This window comes from Prionailurus viverrinus, chromosome D2 (assembly GCF_022837055.1).
Source record: "Prionailurus viverrinus isolate Anna chromosome D2, UM_Priviv_1.0, whole genome shotgun sequence".
NCBI classification, from domain to species: domain Eukaryota; kingdom Metazoa; phylum Chordata; class Mammalia; order Carnivora; family Felidae; genus Prionailurus; species Prionailurus viverrinus.
This window is the reverse complement of record NC_062571.1, coordinates 50,102,064-50,122,414: the sequence shown is the minus strand read 5'-3', so window position 1 is coordinate 50,122,414 and position 20,351 is coordinate 50,102,064. Positions and strand designations below refer to the sequence as shown.

The 20,351-nt window shown below is 44.3% G+C and overlaps 1 protein-coding gene across 10 annotated transcripts; it reads right to left on the bottom strand.

Moving 5' to 3' along the window:
- Nucleotides 1-996: 996 nt before the first annotated feature.
- On the bottom strand, nt 997-19,537 carry HNRNPF (heterogeneous nuclear ribonucleoprotein F). Of its 10 annotated transcripts, none has more exons than XM_047826262.1 (5): nt 19,473-19,511; nt 19,086-19,153; nt 8,017-8,150; nt 6,279-6,347; nt 997-2,913 (listed from the first exon to the last, which is right to left on the bottom strand). In XM_047826262.1, the coding sequence occupies exon 5, from the start codon at nt 2,860-2,862 to the stop codon at nt 1,618-1,620; it is 1,245 nt and encodes a 414-aa protein (XP_047682218.1). In that variant the 5' UTR covers nt 2,863-2,913; nt 6,279-6,347; nt 8,017-8,150; nt 19,086-19,153; nt 19,473-19,511; the 3' UTR covers nt 997-1,617. The 10 variants fall into 10 exon arrangements, with proteins under 10 accessions (XP_047682218.1, XP_047682216.1, XP_047682223.1 ...); XM_047826260.1 differs by lacking the exon at nt 19,473-19,511 and adding an exon at nt 8,985-9,141 and having other exon boundaries at nt 19,086-19,150; XM_047826267.1 differs by lacking the exon at nt 8,017-8,150 and having other exon boundaries at nt 19,473-19,525.
- Nucleotides 19,538-20,351: the final 814 nt, after the last annotated feature.

Sequence of the window (20,351 nt, the reverse complement as noted above, 5' to 3'; positions counted from 1 at the left end):
CAGCCTGTGTCCCGGAACCTCTGGCATTCCTGGGTATTGCTGCTGCCCTATCTAAAACTATCTGAACCTGCAGAACACCAGTGGGAAGAAAGGCAGGTAAGGTGGGGCTATGAGGCCATAGGAGGATGAGAGGGGCTGGGGTAAGATTCTAGTTTACATAAATGCTTATTTAGCAAAATCTTCAGGGCTTAATCAATAAAGTATTTTGTCTATAAATGAAGCTTGTCCCTTTGAAATGATACCAGATGAAGACCCCAGAACTGGTGAAGTTAGGATATCTGGGCTACAAGTAGGGGGACAAAGTTTGCAAAATCATTAAGTGGCCATCAAAAAGTTGTTTTAAATAAACTCCATTCACATCTTAAAGTCTTGATGGTCTTAGTTTATGTCAAATTAAAAGTGATGGCAGGCAGTAAGCTGTGTGCAGAGCTGCCTTGAATTTGGACATGGTTCTCTACTTGCTAGGTGGAAGGCGATTTTCTAACTTGGAAACAAATCTGTCCCAAGCTTATGTGAAGTCTGCAATAACCTGTAACTGCTAACCTGGGAGTGTTTGAGCTAGTATGAAAAAAAAAAAAAAGCACATTTTATATTAAAAAAAAAAAAAAAAACTGGGGTTAATAACTGCCAGTGTATGGCACCCAAAATGAAGGGCCGCTATGAGAAATGAACAGGACTCCAGCATAAAACAAGGGAAGAGCAGGACACAACAAATAACTGATCAAGAACAGCACTCTAGTCTCACGGGAGGCTGGGACTGTGTGCTTCTATTTTAATACTCTGGGATGCGTTTCCAGTCACCATTTCCACCACTCATATTTAACATTTTAAAAACCAAACTTTTAATTTAACCGTGGTATAGGAATAGAGGGAAATCTTAGATTTCATGTGCTAAATTATTTTGAAATTCACACTGAAATACAGCAGTATTAAAGCAAGTTCTTCTCTTCAACCACCCATTTTGCTACTTTTTGGTGAGTATATAGTCGGTGCCAGTCATTGTGGAAAAATCTTTATTTTAAGAAAAAAATTTAGTTAACAAAAAAATTTAACAAGTTTCACTTAGCAAAATACACCCAAAAGGAAATCACAGTACAAAGAAAGTTTTAAGTCAAGGCCTCACCAATTCCTACAGTATTAGTAATGTGTCTCAATTTTCAAAACTAACTTATTTTTAAAAGCTTAAACTTAACCTAAAAGATTTTAAATGAAAATAAACTAGAATGAACAAACATGAGAAATGTTCCTCTTTGAATTAGGGATCTAGCACCTTGAGTTTTCCAAAAAAGTACGTCTCCCCAATGTGTTCACGGTGATGTGGTGTAAAAGATCCATTTAATGTACTCAAAACTACTTTAACTCAGATAACATCACTCTGAAGTACACTACCAAAATGTTAATTGAGAAAAGCTGAAAATAGTTTTAGTTTACTCAATATCACATGCTAGAAGAAAGTTTGCATGAGAAAACACTGAAGAGGTAATTTTTTAATCCAGATTTCACAAACTCATGGTGCAAAATGGGTCCCACAGCTTCCTCTAGAGTAATAATTGCTTTTCACTGCTTGTTGGCTGCCTGTGAAAATTTGATTGCAATAACTCAAATGCTCCTACAAAACTAGTCATATCCACCCATGCTGTTCTGGCCTCCATAGCCAGCCCCATAACAGCCACTCACAGACTGGCTCTCGAGGCCACTGTAAGTGGACTGGGCCGACACCCCCATGCCTTGCATCATCTGGCTGCTGTACGCCCCATTGCTGGCCCCAGTTGTGGAATTCAGGAAAAGTTCTATGTATCTGTGTTGCATGTTGGCCCGGTCTTTGGACATTGCTGCCACAGCTTCTTCGTGAGTGGCAAACTCAACATCGGCTTCGCCCGTCACTCTTCCATCAGGGCCAATCTCAATATGGACTCTCACAGGGTTGAGTGGAGAGAAGAAGTTGTAAATGTCGTTCTCTGTGGCTTTGTATGGTAGCCCTCTCATGTGGACACAGTGTCCAGTGGTACTCTGGACAGTGAACTCGCCGTCTCCGTATCTGTGGTCATACATGCCTGAGAGACAGTAACTGAGGTCTCTCCCAAACAGATCAGTGGTGAAGCCGTAGCCATCGCTGAGGCCGCTGTACTCCTCATAGCCCCCATAGCCTGCACTATAAGCACCAGACCTCATCCTCTCCAGGCCTGCTTGCTTGACAATGCCAATATACCTCCTGGCCGTGCCAGGGCGGTCATAGGGCCCTGGCCGCTGTACAGACATAAACTTCAGAGGGGGATCCGAGTATGACCTAACTTCTTCCTGACTGCTCTTGAACACTTCAATATACCTGTGCCCTATTCTCTCCTTGTGCTTCCCTAGGGCCTTCTCAGCTAACTCCTGTGAGGCAAACTGCACAAAGGCTTCCCCTGTAATCTTGCCCTCGGGGTCCACAGGCAATGTGATCCCGTTTGGCACAATTTCCAACCCTGAGAAGAACTGAACAATTTCTTCCTTGGTGCATCCAAATGGGAGTCCTCGAAGCCGCACGAAGCCATCATTGGCGGTGTCGGCACTGTTTGGACCACTGTGCTTCAACACCCAATCCATCTCGGTTCTGTGGGACTTGAACACCTCAATGTACCGGTGTCCCATGCTTTCCCTGTCTTTTTTAAGGGCCATTTTTACATCATCTTCTGATTCAAGTTCAACAAAAGCCTCACCACTCTGCCTGCCTTCTCTAGTGTAGATGAAATGAACGCCTGCAGCCCCATCATGTATTGTGCAGTCAGAAAGGAAATTCTGCACATCCTCAACAGAGCAGGACCAGGGCAGGCCACGGAGCTTGACCACAAAGCCTTCACCTCCCTCGGGGCCCAGCATCATGGACACTTGAGAGGACTGACGTCAAACAAGCTTGGGTGCAGCTTTTTGTGGCTGAAAAGAAAGCAAAAACTACTTTACATAATTTTTCATTTATTATGTACAAGAATATGCAGTAAATGTTGTTTTTCTGATTTTGCAGGCAAAAAAAGAGAAGGAAAAATAAATGTTAAGAAAATATACAAAATACATTTGAGCTGAGATTCAATCCAAGGTCTCCCCCCCAAATGTACATATTATTCAGACAGAAAAAGAATTAGGAGACTTAGAAAAATAAAATAGCAATATGAAAGCTTTGAAGCCAAAACCTGTCACTTCTAACGGTCATCAATTATTTTAAGTTCTAGAAGAGAAGACAAAAGAATGAAATAAGCCAATATCTAGAAAAAGAGAACTTTTCAGAACTGGAGGAAAACATGAGATTACATTGCTAAAATAAAAGGCAAGAGGGTAAGTGCCATGATCATAGAGGAATTAGTACCGGTCAGGTTAGAGCAAGGGCATTTTCTGGTTACTAGAGAAAAGGCAGAGCAAATTTGTAACATATGAAAGGTCCAACTGCACTAGTATAAAGGAAAAACAATTACTGACAAATTACCATTTTGAATCGTTATGATTTATAGTAATTTAAATATTTGACAAAATCACTCTCTGCAGCACTTATTTTTAAAACTGCTAACGTGAGAAAGGATAATTTTGTAATGATTTCAGTCCTTCCCCCTACAACAAATGGAATTCATATGCTCTTTCTCCTTTATCGTTTGTGCCCAGGAAAACAGCCCAGGAAGATTATCTATCTGTTTCGTGGTTGTACTGAGTGGCTAGTGGCACACATTTTGGACCACACAATTCCTTGTTGTGGGGAACAGGCCTGTGCACCATAGGGTGTCAGGCAGCATCCCTGGCCTCTACCCAACAGCTGCCAAAGGCACCCCTCTCCAGTTGTGACAACCCCCAAATGTCTCCAGACATTCCCAGATGTTCCCTGGGGGTAAAACGGCTCCCAGTTGGGAATGACTACCATAGAATCAGGGTCACCAACCTTAAAATGGGCCCTCAATACTGCCTAAGTTCTACCACCAACCCCAATCTCCCAAAGCCCTGAGTAACCTGTGGCAACCTCACCGAATCTTCCCTCATCTTTGGGTGATCATCTAGTTCAAAGAATGGGGACGATGTGAACAAACTGCCACAAAGTCTAAACATTTATAAACAAGAAGTTGCTTCTCCTATTAGCTGACATCATTAGCAGGATCACATTCCTGCTCTGGTCCCAACTCCATTCACCCCGGAGAAATTCTTGATCTTCACGGTCTCTTCACTGAACACAGCATGCGCATTTATACCAATTATATGCCAATTTATACCAACGCCATAATATACCTTCCCTGACACCAACTTTCCCTCCAGCTACTTGCTGATTTACTGATCCTCTCAGTAAAATCTCAGACGGCAGGCCTCTACTGTCACCTCTACTCCTTACCATTAAAAGGGCACAACCTCTCACTCCACTGGGAAGAAAAGAGTTTTTTTTGTCTTCATTTTACTTGTTTCCGCAGCAGGATTTAAGCAACTCCCTTGGGAAATCCTTTCTCCCTCTGGCTCTTATGATGTAACCATCTCCTGGTTTTCCTATTAATTCCCTAAATAGGTTCTCCCAGCTTCTTTCAAGGAGTCCTTCCTCAACATTCAACTGCAGGGATATCAGTGGACTTGGGTGAGTCCTTTTCTAGGCAGCCTCACAAGATCAAGGTCAACTAGCTCTGGGCCAAAGACACTCAAGTCCCCAGCCTTATGCTTCCTGAGGCCCAGACTGGTATACAAAACTAATCCACAGCCCCTATACACCACAAATGAAAGCAGCCTTTTTCTCTGACACTCTTCTATAGCACTCTGGCTGCAGGTATAAATAGCTTTACCTGCCATCCCGAGGTTCTACAAAGAAAGTGAAATAATCCTTGGACAACTTCACCCAATGAATTCAAATCCAATGAATTCATTCTCTCTGGAATGATCCCATTCACCACCCTAACCCACATTCCCAAATCCTATTCAGGAACTCGAGTTCAACAAATAAGTTTCTCACAATTCTATACGCAGTCCCTAGCCATTTCTCAACACAGTAAGGACTCAATAATTCCTTCCTTTGTGATTTCAACTGTCAAACTTTCTTTCTGCATTGCCCTCATATTCATTTCTACTTCCTCATTTCTAAATTCCAGTACCAACAGCCCACGCCAGGATACTCTTACCTGGTTCTTAAACTTCTCCAAGTGTATTGGCTAGCCCTTACTGCAACCCAATCTGCAGCTCAAGTGTTCTCCTAAAACTGGCTTTATGTCATTCTCCTGTTCCAAGTTCTCAGTGGCTTCCCACCGGCAGTGGAACACAAACCACAGTGCTAACGGGTCGCTTAGACCTTGCAACTTTGGCCTGCAACAAACACAATTATCTAGCTTACATCACTCCTATTTACAAAAAAAAACACAAAGAAACAAAAAAACAAAAACCCTCCTTTATCCATTTTCGTATGCCTGGAATGTGCCAGGCTTTCTGCTCCCTTGCATTTGACACACGTGATAATTAATTCTCTCTCCAAATACACTCCACCCAACCTTCTGTCTAGTCAAATCCTACTAATCCTTAAGGTCTCAGCTCAAACATATTACCTTTCCACAAGATCTTCCCCTTTGAATTAAGTCTCATGGTTCTACACTCCCATAACATTCTTGCTCTGATTTGTTCAAAATGTGTCTTCAAAACTGCTTGGAAAGCCTACCGGGGACAGGCTGTGTCGGTTCCATTGGTCACTGTGGCCCCACCCCCAACAGAGCAGGCCCAAGATTAGCAAGAGATTAACTGATGGCCATGTGAGGTCAACACCTCCCTCTACAATATGGCAGTCTAGGCTGAAAGACATGCAGGAAGCATAAGCGAACACAAGCATTTCACAGGAGAATTACTTAAAATACCCAACAATACATTACAGATTAGAAGTGTTTTACTTCAGAAAAGAAAGTTTCAAAAACAAAGTGACTTCTCTGAAGGAAAGGAGAAGAGCATTCTTTTCTCAAACACATATTTACAAAAGTTTATTTATACTCCGGAATTATTTTTCTGTTCCACTTCTTGCAAGAAATCCTATGACACGTAATTCCGTATTCTTTCAATGAAACTCAAACCTAATTTTAGATGCAAACAATTCAATATCCTCACTTTGCCCTCAGAATCTTCTACATTTGGATTCCTTGTGGAGTTTTACAGTGCTCAAGACATTAACTAAAACTCAGTAAAAGAGTGCTATAGATTTCTGCGCTTAGATTTAAAGCTAATGATAAAGCTTTTACTTCATGCTTTAAAAATCTCCTACTTAAATATACCAAACGTAAACCAAAATTACTTTTCTTAAAAGAGCTCACCTTAAAGAACAACCCGGGGGGGAGGGGATGCCCACAGTCGGAGACACTCCTGGTAGGTAACGAATTGTCCTAAAAAAGAGCGATATGGCCGTCTGCCTCAGTGGCCCAGCACTCATCAGAGCAAACAGGGATGGTGGTGCCGGGGCTAGGATGGGCTCCAGCTCCTTTTCTCCAGGGAAGAGCAGGTTGGGGCAGCAATTCTTTTAAAGCCATGAAGCTTCCATAATTAAAGCACACACCCAGGACAGCCCCCATCGCATTTAAAAGATTTACCTTTTCATATGGTAATACAAAGGATAACAGCAAGAAAACACTCACTAGCCTAGATGAGACTTAGAAAACTCTAAGCTCAGTGAGGATATCTAAATACTAAGGGTGGGAGGGGCTTCTTCAGGGAGGGGGTGGAACAAGGCCAGAAAAGTTCGGGTAGGGACCTCAGGGGCAGGAGGTGAAAGACTCCGGAAGCTGCCAGACCTTTACTGGGAGGAGCGCCACAGTCTGCTTACCAGAAACTATTCAACAGAATTTACAATTTGTAAGACTCTCTGAGGTTCAGGGTGGAGATACCCAAGTCTTTCCTTCCCAGTTTTATTTGATAAACTTCATTTCTTGTGACCTGTATTTGCTCTGATGTTGATATTTTAATTAACTGACAAGAATGTAAGTATATGTTAAAATATGCTTTTCAGTAGGAAAAACATTACTACCATCACCCACAGCCAAGTGATGAAGGTGTCCCAAAGGATCAGGATATATGAAGTTCAGGAGTACATTGGAGAACTAAACTGCATTCTTAGTTTGGGAAAGGTAAAACCGAGAACGTCAAGTTAATTTCACTTAAGTGCCTCATGTTAAAGATAAACTTGTTTTTATAGCCTCCTGTGATTATTACATAAGATACTATCCCGGAAGTGTTGGGGGAACCTGTATAAAAGTAAGGTATTTAATTTCAAATTCTCTGGAAGATGGTTTTCAAAAAGCTTCAACCGTCCCTCCTGCTAGCTCCCAGTGGAATCTGAGAGGTAGAACTCAGGCATCTTAAATGACCTGAATCCCTTCTTTTATATGGTTTACCCCAGCTCCTGGTTCCTTCCAGTGTGGTCTGCAGACCAACATCGTGGGGACCCTCCTTGTACATGCACGCGTAGGAGCGGCCAGACACGCTGAGGCCAATCAATTTTCACAAGACTGAAATGGGGCGCGCAGGCCCGCGAACACACACGTTGAAGCACTGATAGCACGGGTCTCACACGAGCACACGTTGTAATCGCTGGAGTGTGAAAATATACTGCTCTTAGGTCCCGCAACTGGAGATTCAAATTATCTGTACCGTACAGGATGTTGTTAAAATGTGAGATTCTGAAACAACGTACTCCAAGGAGGCTCTCCAGAATGTGCTCTCTCCTTCACTGTACTGGTTAGACGGGATTTAGTTCGGATTCAGGTAGATCCAATCAAGATAAACAGGCCGGCTTAAACCCCCATCCTCTGTTCGGGAAGGGGTGGGTATTCAGAGGGACCGTGGCTTCACCCTTTTATTTACGTCTGTGTTGCAGTAGGACCTAAGGAGCAATTTCACCCTTATTTGTGAATAAATATTAACCTACAGCTGGTGGCACACTAGAGCAAGGTTGTCCTGAGTATCTTAATTACTCAAACAGTTCTACTCTTAAAACCACAGTGAGCAAGAGACGCTGCCTCAGGATTACGCAGTTGACATTTTTGCTCTAAGACTTACCGCTGAGAGGAGCAGGACTGATTTCTATTTTCAAACAAGCGCGGTTTACAGCCAAAGGACCCCTAATTCCACCCGACGCTTAAAAACGCAGAAGGCTCCGGGAAAGTCCAGGTGCGTCTCCTTTTGTTATTAACCTGAAATTGAAACTGCGCTCTTAAGCTTGCAGCCGCGGGCCGCCAGGGGCGCGTCTGAGCGATTTCGGCGGGAAGCACAGCTGCGGTCTCAGGCGCTGAGCTCCTGGGGCGGGGGTGCGCAGACGAAGTGCAGAGCGGGGGCTCACTCGTCGTCTCTACCTGGCGGATCCGACAACCTACGCTCGGCTCAGCCCCACAGGAAGGCGAGACCCCGGAGCGCCCTGTCGCGGGGCCTGGGCGGGACCAGCGGGAGCTTCCGGGGCGGGGGCGGGACGAGCCGAGGGAGGAGGGAAGCGGGGGGGGGGGGGCGGGGGAGGCTTCACGGGCCGCGCGGGAGGGGGGAGGGGGAAAGAGGTCAAGAGGCGAAGGCTTCCCGGGCCTGGTGGTGGGAGGAGAGAAAGGCGGGGGGGTGGGGGGGAAGCTTACGGAGGCGGGAGTGGGAACTTCTAGGCCGCCGAGGAGTGAGGTGGGGCCAGCGTTCTCCGTCCCGGCTTCCCGGAGCCGCGGGGGAGGGGGCGGAGCTCCCGAGTCGGGGCCTGGGAGGGGGGCGCTTTCTGGGGCGGCCAGGAAAGAGTTTCCCTGGACCCGTGGGGGGCGGAGCTCCTGGGTCGGGTCGGGGGGACTTCCTGGGGCAGAAGGGACGCGGGGGGAGAAGAGTTCCTGGGGCAACGAGGGGGAAGAAAGAGTTCCTGGAGCAGGCAGGGTGGGGGTGGGGAGTTGCGGAGGAGGGGAAAATGAGTTCCCGGGACTCGCGGGGGGCGGTGGGGGTGTACTGGGGGCTAGGTGAGGGTGGATGAGCGGGTGGGTGGGGGTCGTCCGCTCGCGGCGGCTCACCACGACGGGTCCGGAGTCCGGAAGGCCGGCGCGCGGGGCTGCGTCCCGGAGGCAGAGGCCGCGTGACTGAGGGCGGCGGGCCGGACGTGGGTCACGGGGTGTAAAGGAGGAAGTGCCACCGACGGGCCCGCCAAGATGTCACCAATGGAAACGCGTCCTGCAGGTGCGGCCCGCGGCCCGCGCGGTCGGCCCAGGCAGGAAGTGGGAGGAAGGAGGGAAGAAAAGCAACGAGGAAGACCGTTCTGAGTGAGTTTTCAGGAAAGATGCCAAGATGGGGAAAAGTCCAGAGTAACAGCGCAGGAAAGGAGTAGATCGGCACGGTTTAGGTGGAAGGAGAAACCGTAAACTCAAAAAAAAAAAAATTTTTTGAGGGAAAATACACCAAACCTCTTTGAAAGAAATTAGAATGGAAACTAATGGACAAAAGGTAGAACTTCTTTACCTCTTTATATATAGTCTTGTTTTATATATTTGGCCATGAACGCCTATAAATATTTTGCATCAATTTAAAAGATTAATTTTAAGACTCGCAATTCTTAATACACCAAAAAGAACTACATTTCATGGAGCCCTGAATCCGAATTCATACGATCTTGAAAATAATTACTAAAGCAACTGCAGTGTGAACAGTGACTGAATTATTTCAAAGAATTTAAAATTTTTAGTCGTTAATTATGGTGCTGCAATTTTATTTTTGGAGTCATTACTTAAGAGATATATTTGATACCTAGAATGTTTCTAAATCTGAGTGGGATTACAGATGAAACCAACAGGGGCCATGATTTAATTATTGAAACTGGGTGATGGGTACATGGAGTTTCATTATATTTTTGTCTCTACTTTCCTATGTTAAACACCTTCAGTAATGAAATTATTTAAGAAAAGAAAAAACTATGAATCTACTTACTAGAAATAACTGTGAGATAAATAGGATTTATAGGTAAGAGGAACCTACTAGGTGAGAGTATGCAAAGCCAGACTGGGGGAAATTCTACAAGGACAGATGAGTTCAGTCCATTAGAAAACAGCTCCAAAGGAAAAGACCAAGTACGCGGGGAAAGACCAAGTACCAAATGCACAGTACACGGGGGCATATTTGGATTTTGAGTCAAACAAATTGATAAACATTTAAGACATTTCTGGGCACTGACTAAAAACTTTAAGGTATTAAAGTATTACATTTACCTCTTTTAGATACAGAATTATAGTTATGTTTAAAAAATACATTTCTAGAGATTCACTTGGAACTATTGGAAGAATAGTATGTTTGCTGGAATTTGCTTAAAAATTATTAGGTGGGGGATGTAAAGAAAAACTGTCCTTGACTGGTAACTGTTGAAGCTGGGTGGATGATATGATTAAAAATCCAGCCTCCCATGGAAAGACACAGGCACTAAAAACTGAACTCAAGAGAAGCAAAACAGTATTTTGAAGAATGAACCACAAAATTGGCTTGTTTTTGGAAAAGTATCTCTACAGAACTGAGGTACCCTGACTGCTTTGTAAGCATTTATTTCACTTTTTTAAGTTTATTTTGAGAGAAAGAGTATGAGCAAAGAAGGGGCAGAGAAAGGGAGCCAGAGAGAGAATCCCAAGCAGGCTCTTTATCGTCAGTGCTGAGCCTCAGAGCCTGACACTGGCTTGAACTCCTAAACCGTGAGATCATGACCCGAGTCAAGAGTTGGATGCTTAACCCAGGCACCCCTTAATTTCACATCTTAAAAACCTCCTCAAAATATATTCTTGGTAATCTATACGACTGGTGTGCATTTTCTCACTTATTTGAATATATTTCTTGCTGTTAAGTAGTTTTACATATGCCTTCTTGGCTTAACTGGTTGGTGATATGGGGGAGGTGGCTGTTAATAATTTATGAGCCATGATATGGTTCCTGCCTGGTGAAGGAACAACAAGTACCGAAGACACGGGAGCATGTTGTGCTGAGACCAATGAAAGAGGAAAGCAGAGAAGATCTGAGACCAATGAAAAGAGGAAGATCCTCCACACAACTCTGAAAGCCTGGTTTGGTATTTTGTACTTTAGTCTAAGGCCAATGAGAAGTCACTTAATAGTTTCAAAATGGAATGTGTTGTAAATTTGAGTTTTTGCTTTTCAACAGAACAGTCTAGCTGTTATCTGGAAAACTAATGGTGGGAACAGATGCATAGAGATGGGAAGCAATGACACAAGTTTAGGAAAAACTAATGGTACCCTGCAATAAAAACATTGTGATAGAAATGAAGCAATTGTGAAAGGATTTGAGTGATGCGCAGTAGATACAATTTACCAAATTGGGAGTCATTAACCCAGAAATATTGTGCACTTACAAAATGCAGGCGCTGTGCTAGGTCCACAGAACAGTGGACTAGGAAATCAATAAAGAAATAAATGTATGATGACAAAATCTGAATGGCCCAAAACTAGAAAATGGGGATTAATTTACACTGGGTATCTGAGGAAGTGACACTTAAAGAAACCAGAAGCTTGGGGGGGGGGGGGGGGATGTGAAACTTTTTCCCCCTGGTAAATATATAGGGTTCAAAAGCAGAATTTAGAAAATCGTATTTTTTGCTCCTTTGAACATTACCCTTATTCCCCCCTGAATGCTTGTTCAAATCTTTATATGGATAGTATTCCTGTTCCACTGGAAATTACATTACAAACCAAATCTCTTCTAACCTAGCAATTTTATAAAGTCAGTGGCTCTTAAACACTTCCTACTGTCACTCTCTTGAGAATATGACCTAGGTCTGAACGAGCTGCTTCAAGAAAGCACACCCCCAACACAGTTGTACCAAAATTTTCAAGAGGCTCATGCTTCTGAAGTGTGAGAATTCTGACCCTAATTTGTACAACAAGCCAAGTTCAATACACAAAGCTATCTCAGAGCTATTAAAGAGAAGCTGTAGATGGATCACTAAATAATTTAACGTTCTAAGTGTTTATTGCGATTACTATATTTTTATCCACAAAAAGGGGATATAGATGAGCCGTAAGAAACAGGAAAGCTGTTTTCCATTATCTTTTAACTATTAAGCCCTTTAGTTTATGTACTGTAGCTAAGTCTGGGGTGATAATTCACTGTTTCTCTCAGTGTTCATTTTGCAAAATCTGTGTTAACTAAAAAGCAAAAACAGTATAATACAATGTTAGGTAAATTCTATTACTTGTATTAAAATTAACATAAGGGACAAATTTTTATCCAACATAGAACTAGCAACTCTTGCTCTAGGATATTATTCACTGCATTCCACAGATGGAATCCAAAGATGAAATCCAAATTATGAGAGGAAAAAAATATATCAGGTGAAGTTTTCCTAAAAAAACAAAAAAAAACCACTGCTATTTGACTTCCACTGCTAAAGGTAAAATCTGTTCTCAAGTGAGGCATTCATCATCTCTATTAATTGGTAGTGCTCCCCCCATCCACAGTAGGAAATATGATTCTAGCCTAGCTAAGAAATATAAAGGGGGGGGGGGGGGGGAACCTGTTAAAATACAACTGCTAAGACCATCTCCGAACCACCTCCCCTACCAACCCGCCTGTAGCTCTCTCCCCCGGAGTAAGCAGCCCCTCCCTGGGTGGGTGACCATTTAGATCCCACATTCAGGAAGGCTTGTGGGGGTTACACTCATGGTCTCCCGGAGCCATGGCTGCAGTACATGCCAACTGTCCCTTAAGGGGCCTAGAGCTTCCTCCTGGGGCTCTGTGGAGAGCTGACACCTTGTCAGGTCCCAAGCAGCTGCCAGAGGAGCGGAGACTGCTGTAGCAGCTCGTGCTCAATGTTTGCTGCTCAGGGGACCAGAGCACACTGCCCTGGGAGAGTGGAAAACAGAACCAAGAGGAAAGGAATGGACAATGCACATGAGAGTGACTCAAGCACCCGGAGAGGATACCATGCATTTAGACAACAGCTTAAAACAGTTATCAGGGAATGAGAAGTGCTGAACAAAACCATACATTTTTTAACAGAAAAAAAAAGAGCACTTTCAGATACTCAGTTACAGAATACAACACTTTTTAGTACTAACAATCAAATTTTGAGTTTATAAAGTTAGTAATAAACTGAAAGCATGGATAGTGGCCTGAAAAATAAGTGCAAGAAATATCTCAAAGAGAAAAAAAACAGAAACAAAGGGAAAAAGATATGAAATTTGGAGGACACAAGATGTAACACGAGACAAAAGAAATAACATGTCAACAATAGGGATTCCAGAAGGAGAAAGACACAAATAGAACAGATAAATAATGGAAGGAGATTTTCCTGGCTTAAGATAAACATGGTTGTGTGGTTCCCAACAGATATTTTTAAAAGACATAACCTAGGCATATGTTGCTAGAACTTCTAAATTTAAGTTTCAAGTATAGAAAAAACTGCTTGGAAAAAGAACAAATTGGGTACAAAGGATAAAAATATGATAGCCGTTAACCACATGTGCCTACTGAACACTTGAAATGTGACAAGTACAAATTGAGATGTGCTGTTAAGTATAAAACGCACACCGAATTGCAAAGATTAAAACAAGAATGTAACATAGCTCAATTTTAAAACATTGACTACATGTTGGAATATTTTAGATAACAGTTGATCAAAATACATATACTAAATTAAAATATTAAAACACATCCCAACTCATTCTACAAGGCCAATATTACCCTGCTTTATGGGTTGAAAATTTCATCATTAGAGTGGGCCATAATCCATTATGGCTGGTGTCCTTCCAATGGGAAATTTGGACACAGACAAGCTGACACAAGAAAGAGAAGACAGCTATCTAACAAAGCAAGGAGAGAGGTCCGGAATGTATCATTTCCTCATGGCCCTCAGAGGGAGCCAACCCTGCTGATGCCTTCATCTAGGACTTCTGGACTCTGTAACTGCAAGACTACAAATTTCTGTTAAGACACCCAGTCTAGAGTACTTTGTTATGGCACCCCTTTAACAAACTGAACACTCTGATACCAAAACCAAACAAAACAGATTTCACAGGAAGAGGTAACTACATACTAATATCTGTTATGAATAAAGGTGCAAAATTCCTCAACAAAACTACTACAAACTGAATCCAGCAACATGTAAGAAAGGTTATACACCATGCCCAAGCAGGATGTACCCCAAGAATGCTTAAGGGTGTTTCAATGTAAAATATTCTTGAATTAGGTAATGGTGGTTTTTACAATGCTGTGAATTTACTAAAAACCTCTCATTTGTACTAGGTGAACTGTATGGTATGTGAATTATATCTCAAAAATGAAATTACACTTGTCATTCATATTCTATTGGACAGCGTAATTCTAAATATTGTGTAAAGCAGAACAAAGACCTGTGGAGACGTCAATAATGGAACATCTTTGCAATGCAGATGGACTTAGCAGGAGAGAGTGCAACAGAAATTTTAAATATTCACACTAGGTGAGGATTTCTGTAAAAGAGGCATAACTGTCTGAGAAACTTAATGGGAATTCAGAACTTTCCATTTTAGTCTTCTTTTTTAACCCATTCATCATTATCACTTTTTGTACCGTTTTAAGAGATCTTTTTCTTAGCCCAAGTCCATATGGATGTTTTTTTAAACTTATAAAGCTTTGTTTCCATCTGCATTTTTGTTTTGATCAACAATCAACCTGATTTGATTTTCCATTCCCAAGAGTGTTAGAATTAGTTTACCAAGATTCACAGGCTAATTTTCCTCATGAACTCAGATAAAAAGCTCCTGAAGAAATTATCAGCAACCAAATCCAGCAATACACAAAGAAATAATCATGACCAAGTTGGGTTTATTCTTGGAATGCAATTGTAGCTCATCATTTCAAAGTCAATCCCTACAGTCTGTCACACTGACATATTAATGAAGGGGAATGAGTTAACTAAGAATTTTTCACGTTTTATGAGAAATGCTAAGCAATATCCTACACACGGAAAAAAGAAAAGAAAGAAAATAGATGAATTCCATAAACTGGAAGTAGGGAAAACTTTCCTAACCATGACTCCAAACCCAGAATATGGGAAAACACTGAAAAATTTAATTACACAAATACAAACAAAACCCAAAACAAAAACCTCCAAACCTCTTATGAATAGCTAAAAAATACTAAGCTAAACAAAAATACCAATGCTAAAGTGGGAACGATATTTGCAATTTTTTCCCAAAGCATTAATATCCCTAACATATAAAGAGCATCTAAAAAGAGACAAAATCCAACTACCCAAAAAGGAAAATGGACTAGAGGTATAGTAGACAGAAAAAGAAATTACCTTAAACATGAAAAGATGCTCAACTTTACCCATTTAAGATAAAATCTGGTATGAAATAACATTGAAAATACCTACCATATTGGCAAAAAATACAGAATTTTGAAAATGCATTATCTTGGCAAGGCTACAGATAAGCAGGCACTTTTAAATACCGTTTGTGGAAATATTAAATGGCCAAAAAAAGCAAAGACACCTGCAAAGCCTATTCATCTCGGTTCTACTTCTAATAGGAAAAGGCTAGAAACAACCCAACTGCCTATCACTCTAAGTCCAGTTGAATAAATGGACCTACTTAATAAGGAAGTGGACCCATTTAATAAGGAAGGTATCAAAGACCACTGAGGTCTTTCCTGTCAAAGTCAGGAACCAATTTGAAAGGCTCCCACTGGCCAGAGATTGGATAATTTGTGCACCAAAGAGACTAAAAGCCACAGTGGATTAAAGCACATCATAAAGACACCAGAAAAAGGGTCTTTGGCACCTGCTAGAGATTCAATAAATTGTTAGATATTGATAAACATAAGGAATGAATCAAAAACTTAACCTGCCATTAATAACATACAACTTACAGTAATCAAATGATTAACAAAGAAAATCACCTCCCTATAGAAGTATTCTTGCAAATAAATGAGAAGCAATATTTAAAGTTATCACTATTTTGGAAACATCAACAAAACAAAAGATCTAGGGAAAAGACCATCAATGGCTGCTAACTTCACAAAGGGGGAGTGCCAAGAAGTGCCTCAGGCAGGAGTACACAGCACCTCCAGTGAAGTCATCTTTCCAAAAAGAAAATCTCAACAGAACCCTAACTACCACTTCACAGGAAATGCAGAGGTCAGAGATTCAAACGCCATTGAATGTAATCAGAAAAAGCCAAAGCCTGAGGAAGGAACTCTGACACCATACCCAATTCGTTTAACAAAGAATAAAAAAAATACCTCTAGATTGCACTAATAAGGAAGCTACTTGCCACACTTAAAATGTGGCTGGTACAAACTGAGAGGTGCCGTATGCACTGGATTTTGAAAAAAGTGAAAATGTAATTTAAAATTACACGAGCAAATATTTTGTATATATATTACATTAAATTATTACAATGAACTACACCAGTTTGTTTTTACTATTAAAAAATGTGAAATTACATGTGGCTCGCATTGTATTTCCGTTGGGCAGCACTGCTCTGAATTAAAAGAGTGAGATAGATCTCCCAGATACAAGGTGTGACCTTGTCTAGATTCCAATTCAAGCCAGCTGTAAATATTTATTGTACAGTCAGGTACACTTGAACACGGGGTACTTAATGATCTCAAAGAATTAGCATTTCTTTAGGTGTGATAATAGTATTGCAGTTATATTTTTTAAAGATCCGTAGAAATGTAAGCTGAAATATTTATGAGTAAGACCCTTATCATGCCTGGAATTAGTTGTAAAGTAAGCCAGACTGGTCTCAGGTGAGGCCTGATTCTCCCTCTGACCAGCCTCTTGTTTTCCCCAAGAACGGCAATTCAGGGCAATAAACGGGGGGGGGGGGGGGGGGGGGGCCGGCAGGGTCCTTGACCGAGTAGGGCTGTTCCCGTCTGACAGACGTGAGTCCTAATTCCCAGCTGTATCCCTCCCCCGGGGGAAGTGACTTCATTTTCCCCTTGGCCTCCATTTTCTCATCTGTAACAGGGAGAACAGCAATACGCCCCCCTTACGAGACTACTCACGAGCATGTGACTGAAAAACATGGTGAAACTCCTAGCTCTGTGCCTAGACCTAGTAAGGGCCAATTAATGTGCTCCGACAAGAGTCTGAAAACCAGAGCTCCGACTGAGGAGCCCTCCTCCCGTTTTTGTAACCCCTCCATGAACTTACTACCCTCGATGGGCACCATAGGTCTCCACAATCTCCTTCACAATTTTGGCCACATCTGAGGACTAACCTATTTATTTAATTAATCTTTTCACTCAAATCAATTCACATTTTTACTTCAATATTTTATGTTTAAAGGGAGTTTTGTAACAATACTCAAGTGAATGCCAGTCACTTGTCAATTTAAAAAAAGCAATACCACAAAAAGAATGTTAAAAGAGAAAAAATAAAGACACCATAATACACAATGAGCCGAATCAATTTACAGAAATGCATACGGGCACCAGAGATAACTAAAGATGGACTCGCTTAAATGTTAATTAGTAACATCAGCACTCTCCCAATATTTATTAAAAGTAGAAAATTACTCACATATTTTAAAATGACGAATCTTCTCTAGCCATTAACACAGAAAACATCACATCACTTTTCACTGACATATCCTAATATATTTTTATCTAACCGGAGAACCCGAGGTATTTTCATTCTCACTAGAAATTCAGAAATAAACAGTTAACCTTTAAAAACGTGTAACAGTGAGAATTACATTAAGATAGGTGATTTCGACGTTGTTTTGAATTGAAAGGAGTATTATTTGCAGTCAAACCTCTCCCAGCTCCACTAGGCTCCGGACCCCTCGGCGCTCCCCACCCCCCACCCCCATCCGGCGGTTCCCCCCTTAGCGCGCTGCCGCTCGCGGGCTCCTCTCCCGCCACGCACGCGGCCCGCAGTGGCAGGCAAGAGCCCGGACGCCCCACAAATAGTTGCGAAAACTAGAAAAGGAAGCACGTTCTTTCGTCCTAGGGCCTCCGGGGAAGGAAGCTACTGAGAAAGGAGTCCCGCGGGCAGGCGGGCCGGGACCGAAGACACGCCGGGCGAGGGTCCTGCTGGAGCTGGAGGGTGGCGTGGGGCGCTGGGGGGGGGGGGGGGGGGGGGGAAGGGGGCCTCCCAGGCCTGGGGATTTGTCTGGCAGGCAGCTGGGGGGGGGGGGGGGGGGTCCTGAGAGCCCCTTAGAGGTACAGATCAACGGGGAGGGGCCCGTGGCCTCCCAACCGTTTCCATGAAAGACCAGGGTCCGTCGAGTCCCCGCGCGACTCGCTCGGCGTCACCAGGCCGCCCAGAGCCACTTTCAGTGAACCACGCGGGTACACTGAAGGTAGAGGGCGCAGCGCGGGCGCCGGGAGAGTCCAGAAGTTTCTCAGGCGCAGTCAAGAATCAGCAAAAAATATATTCAAGGATACAAAGAAATAAAGCACAAGGAGAAAGAAATGGCCGATTAATCTCGCTCGGCTGAAATGTGGCCACCAGGCAAAGATAACGAGAACCAAAGAGTTTCACCCAAAATGCAAACACTATACCTCCAAGGACAGGAGACAAACGCACACCAGCGATCAGGGCACACACGCCGCCCGGAGAGGAAGAAAAGGCCGCAAAGATCGAAAGTGGAGGCTCAGCGAGCGGGAACGTGGGAGGGGGGAGGAGTCAACTCCCAACCAGTCCGGTGCAACTCAACCACGTGAAAGTACTGCTTTCATTTTTAAATGAAGCCCCTCTCCCACGGTCGCCGGATGCCCTCACGGTATTCCTGGCAGGGGCGCTCAAGCTCTGCTTCCCCTGCAGTCCTCCGTACATGGCCTTTTCTCCCTTCTTCACCGCGGGCCCTGCCTCCCCTGGTCCTAAATCTCAGTCCAGCGGTCCAGTCTTCGAGTGTAAAGTCCTTGATCTCAGTCCCGTGGTCCACTCCCCCAGTGTAAAGCCCTTGACCTCTGACCCCACTCCCCCCGACCCCAATTCTCAGCTCCGCCGTTCCCAGCCCGTGTGTCCAGTCTCCATTCGGTCCCTGCATGTGAGCCCTTGACTTCAGACCTAACCTCCCCCAACCCCAAATCTCAGCCCCACTGTCCCCACCCCCAGAGGGCCCAGTTCCCTGTTGGTCCCAGCTGTGAGGCCCTTCAGCCTCGGACCCACCGCCCGTCCCGCCCCTCACCTCGGGCTCCGAGTCTCCACGCTCCCGCTCTTCTTCACATCCGGCACCACGGTCGTCCCTCCGAGCACCTAGAGGGTGGAACGCGGGGAACTTGGCAGTTGTAGCGGAGGCAGTTGAGGCTTGTTTACCATCACCATGGAAACCCCTGGCAGCGCGCCCTGGGCGGGGCCTCCGAGAGGCGGGGTCTGGCGCGCGGTAGGCCCGAGTGCACAACTCCCGCCCGTGGGCGCACGCGGCGCTTCCAGCAGCCCCGCCGTTCTGGGCTTGCCCGGTCCCCGCTCGACCCTGTACCCCAGCACCCGGGAGCAGCAGCCCCGGGAGCCCGCGCCCCCGCCCCACTTCCGGCTGCCGGCGTGACCGCCAGTCGGTTTCCCCACGGAACCCCACCTTCTTCTCCAGGAAGACACGGCGCAGTGCTACTTCCAACACGGAGCCGGAAAGACGCAATGAGCGCTGCGAGGCGGGGCCTCCGCGGCTGGCGTCCGGGGGCGGGGCCACGAGGGCGCCATTGTGACGCGAATGGAGTGGAGCCAGGGATTGGTTGGCCGGGCGCAGGGCAGGGACGGGCCCGCGGAGGGGGGCAATGCGGGGAGGGGAGCTGCAGGATCCCCGTGAGCCCTTCTTAGTGAGAGGCGGCGGGGGGGGGGCTGTTGAGCCATATTAAGCTGCTGAGGGGACTAGGATACTGACTCAGAGTACCCCCACCAAACAGTGAGCCCAAAGAACTTCTGGATTGAAGACAAGCATGAGAAAAGAAAAAGAGAGTTACTTCCTGTCGAGAGAAAAAATAGGGAACTGAGAACACCGAGAGGGATAAAGGCGGCCCGATTGGAGGATTTAGGGAAGGATTAACAGGTTTACCGAGGTTGCTCACGTAATTATCACTTGGGCTGAAAAACCTATTCTCTGAAGGTGACCCGGAAGACCCACGGAGAATGCAAGGGTTTCAGTCAGAACACCTGAGACTACAGGCTGGGTGGATATGGCGACCCAGCTTGAGTCTGTGGAGATTTTCTTCGTGTGTTCTGGGGTTAATTATTACTACCATTTTATTTTTGGAGACTCTCTTCATACAAGAGGAAGAGATCAAGACATGCATTCATCGTAGGTTAAGCAGGGCAGATTATTTTAAAATCACTGGCTAGGGGCTCTTGGGTGGGTCAGTCGGTTAAGGTTCCAACTCGATATCAGCTCAGGTCAGGATCTCAAGGTTCCTGAGTTCAAGTCCCACAGCTGGTTCTGGTTATTGCAGATCCTGCGTGGGAT

What these genes read in the sequence shown, in the direction of transcription:
- HNRNPF (XM_047826266.1), bottom strand. Translation starts at nt 2,862, where the DNA reads ATGATGCTGGGCCCCGAGGGAGGTGAAGGCTTTGTGGTCAAGCTCCGT.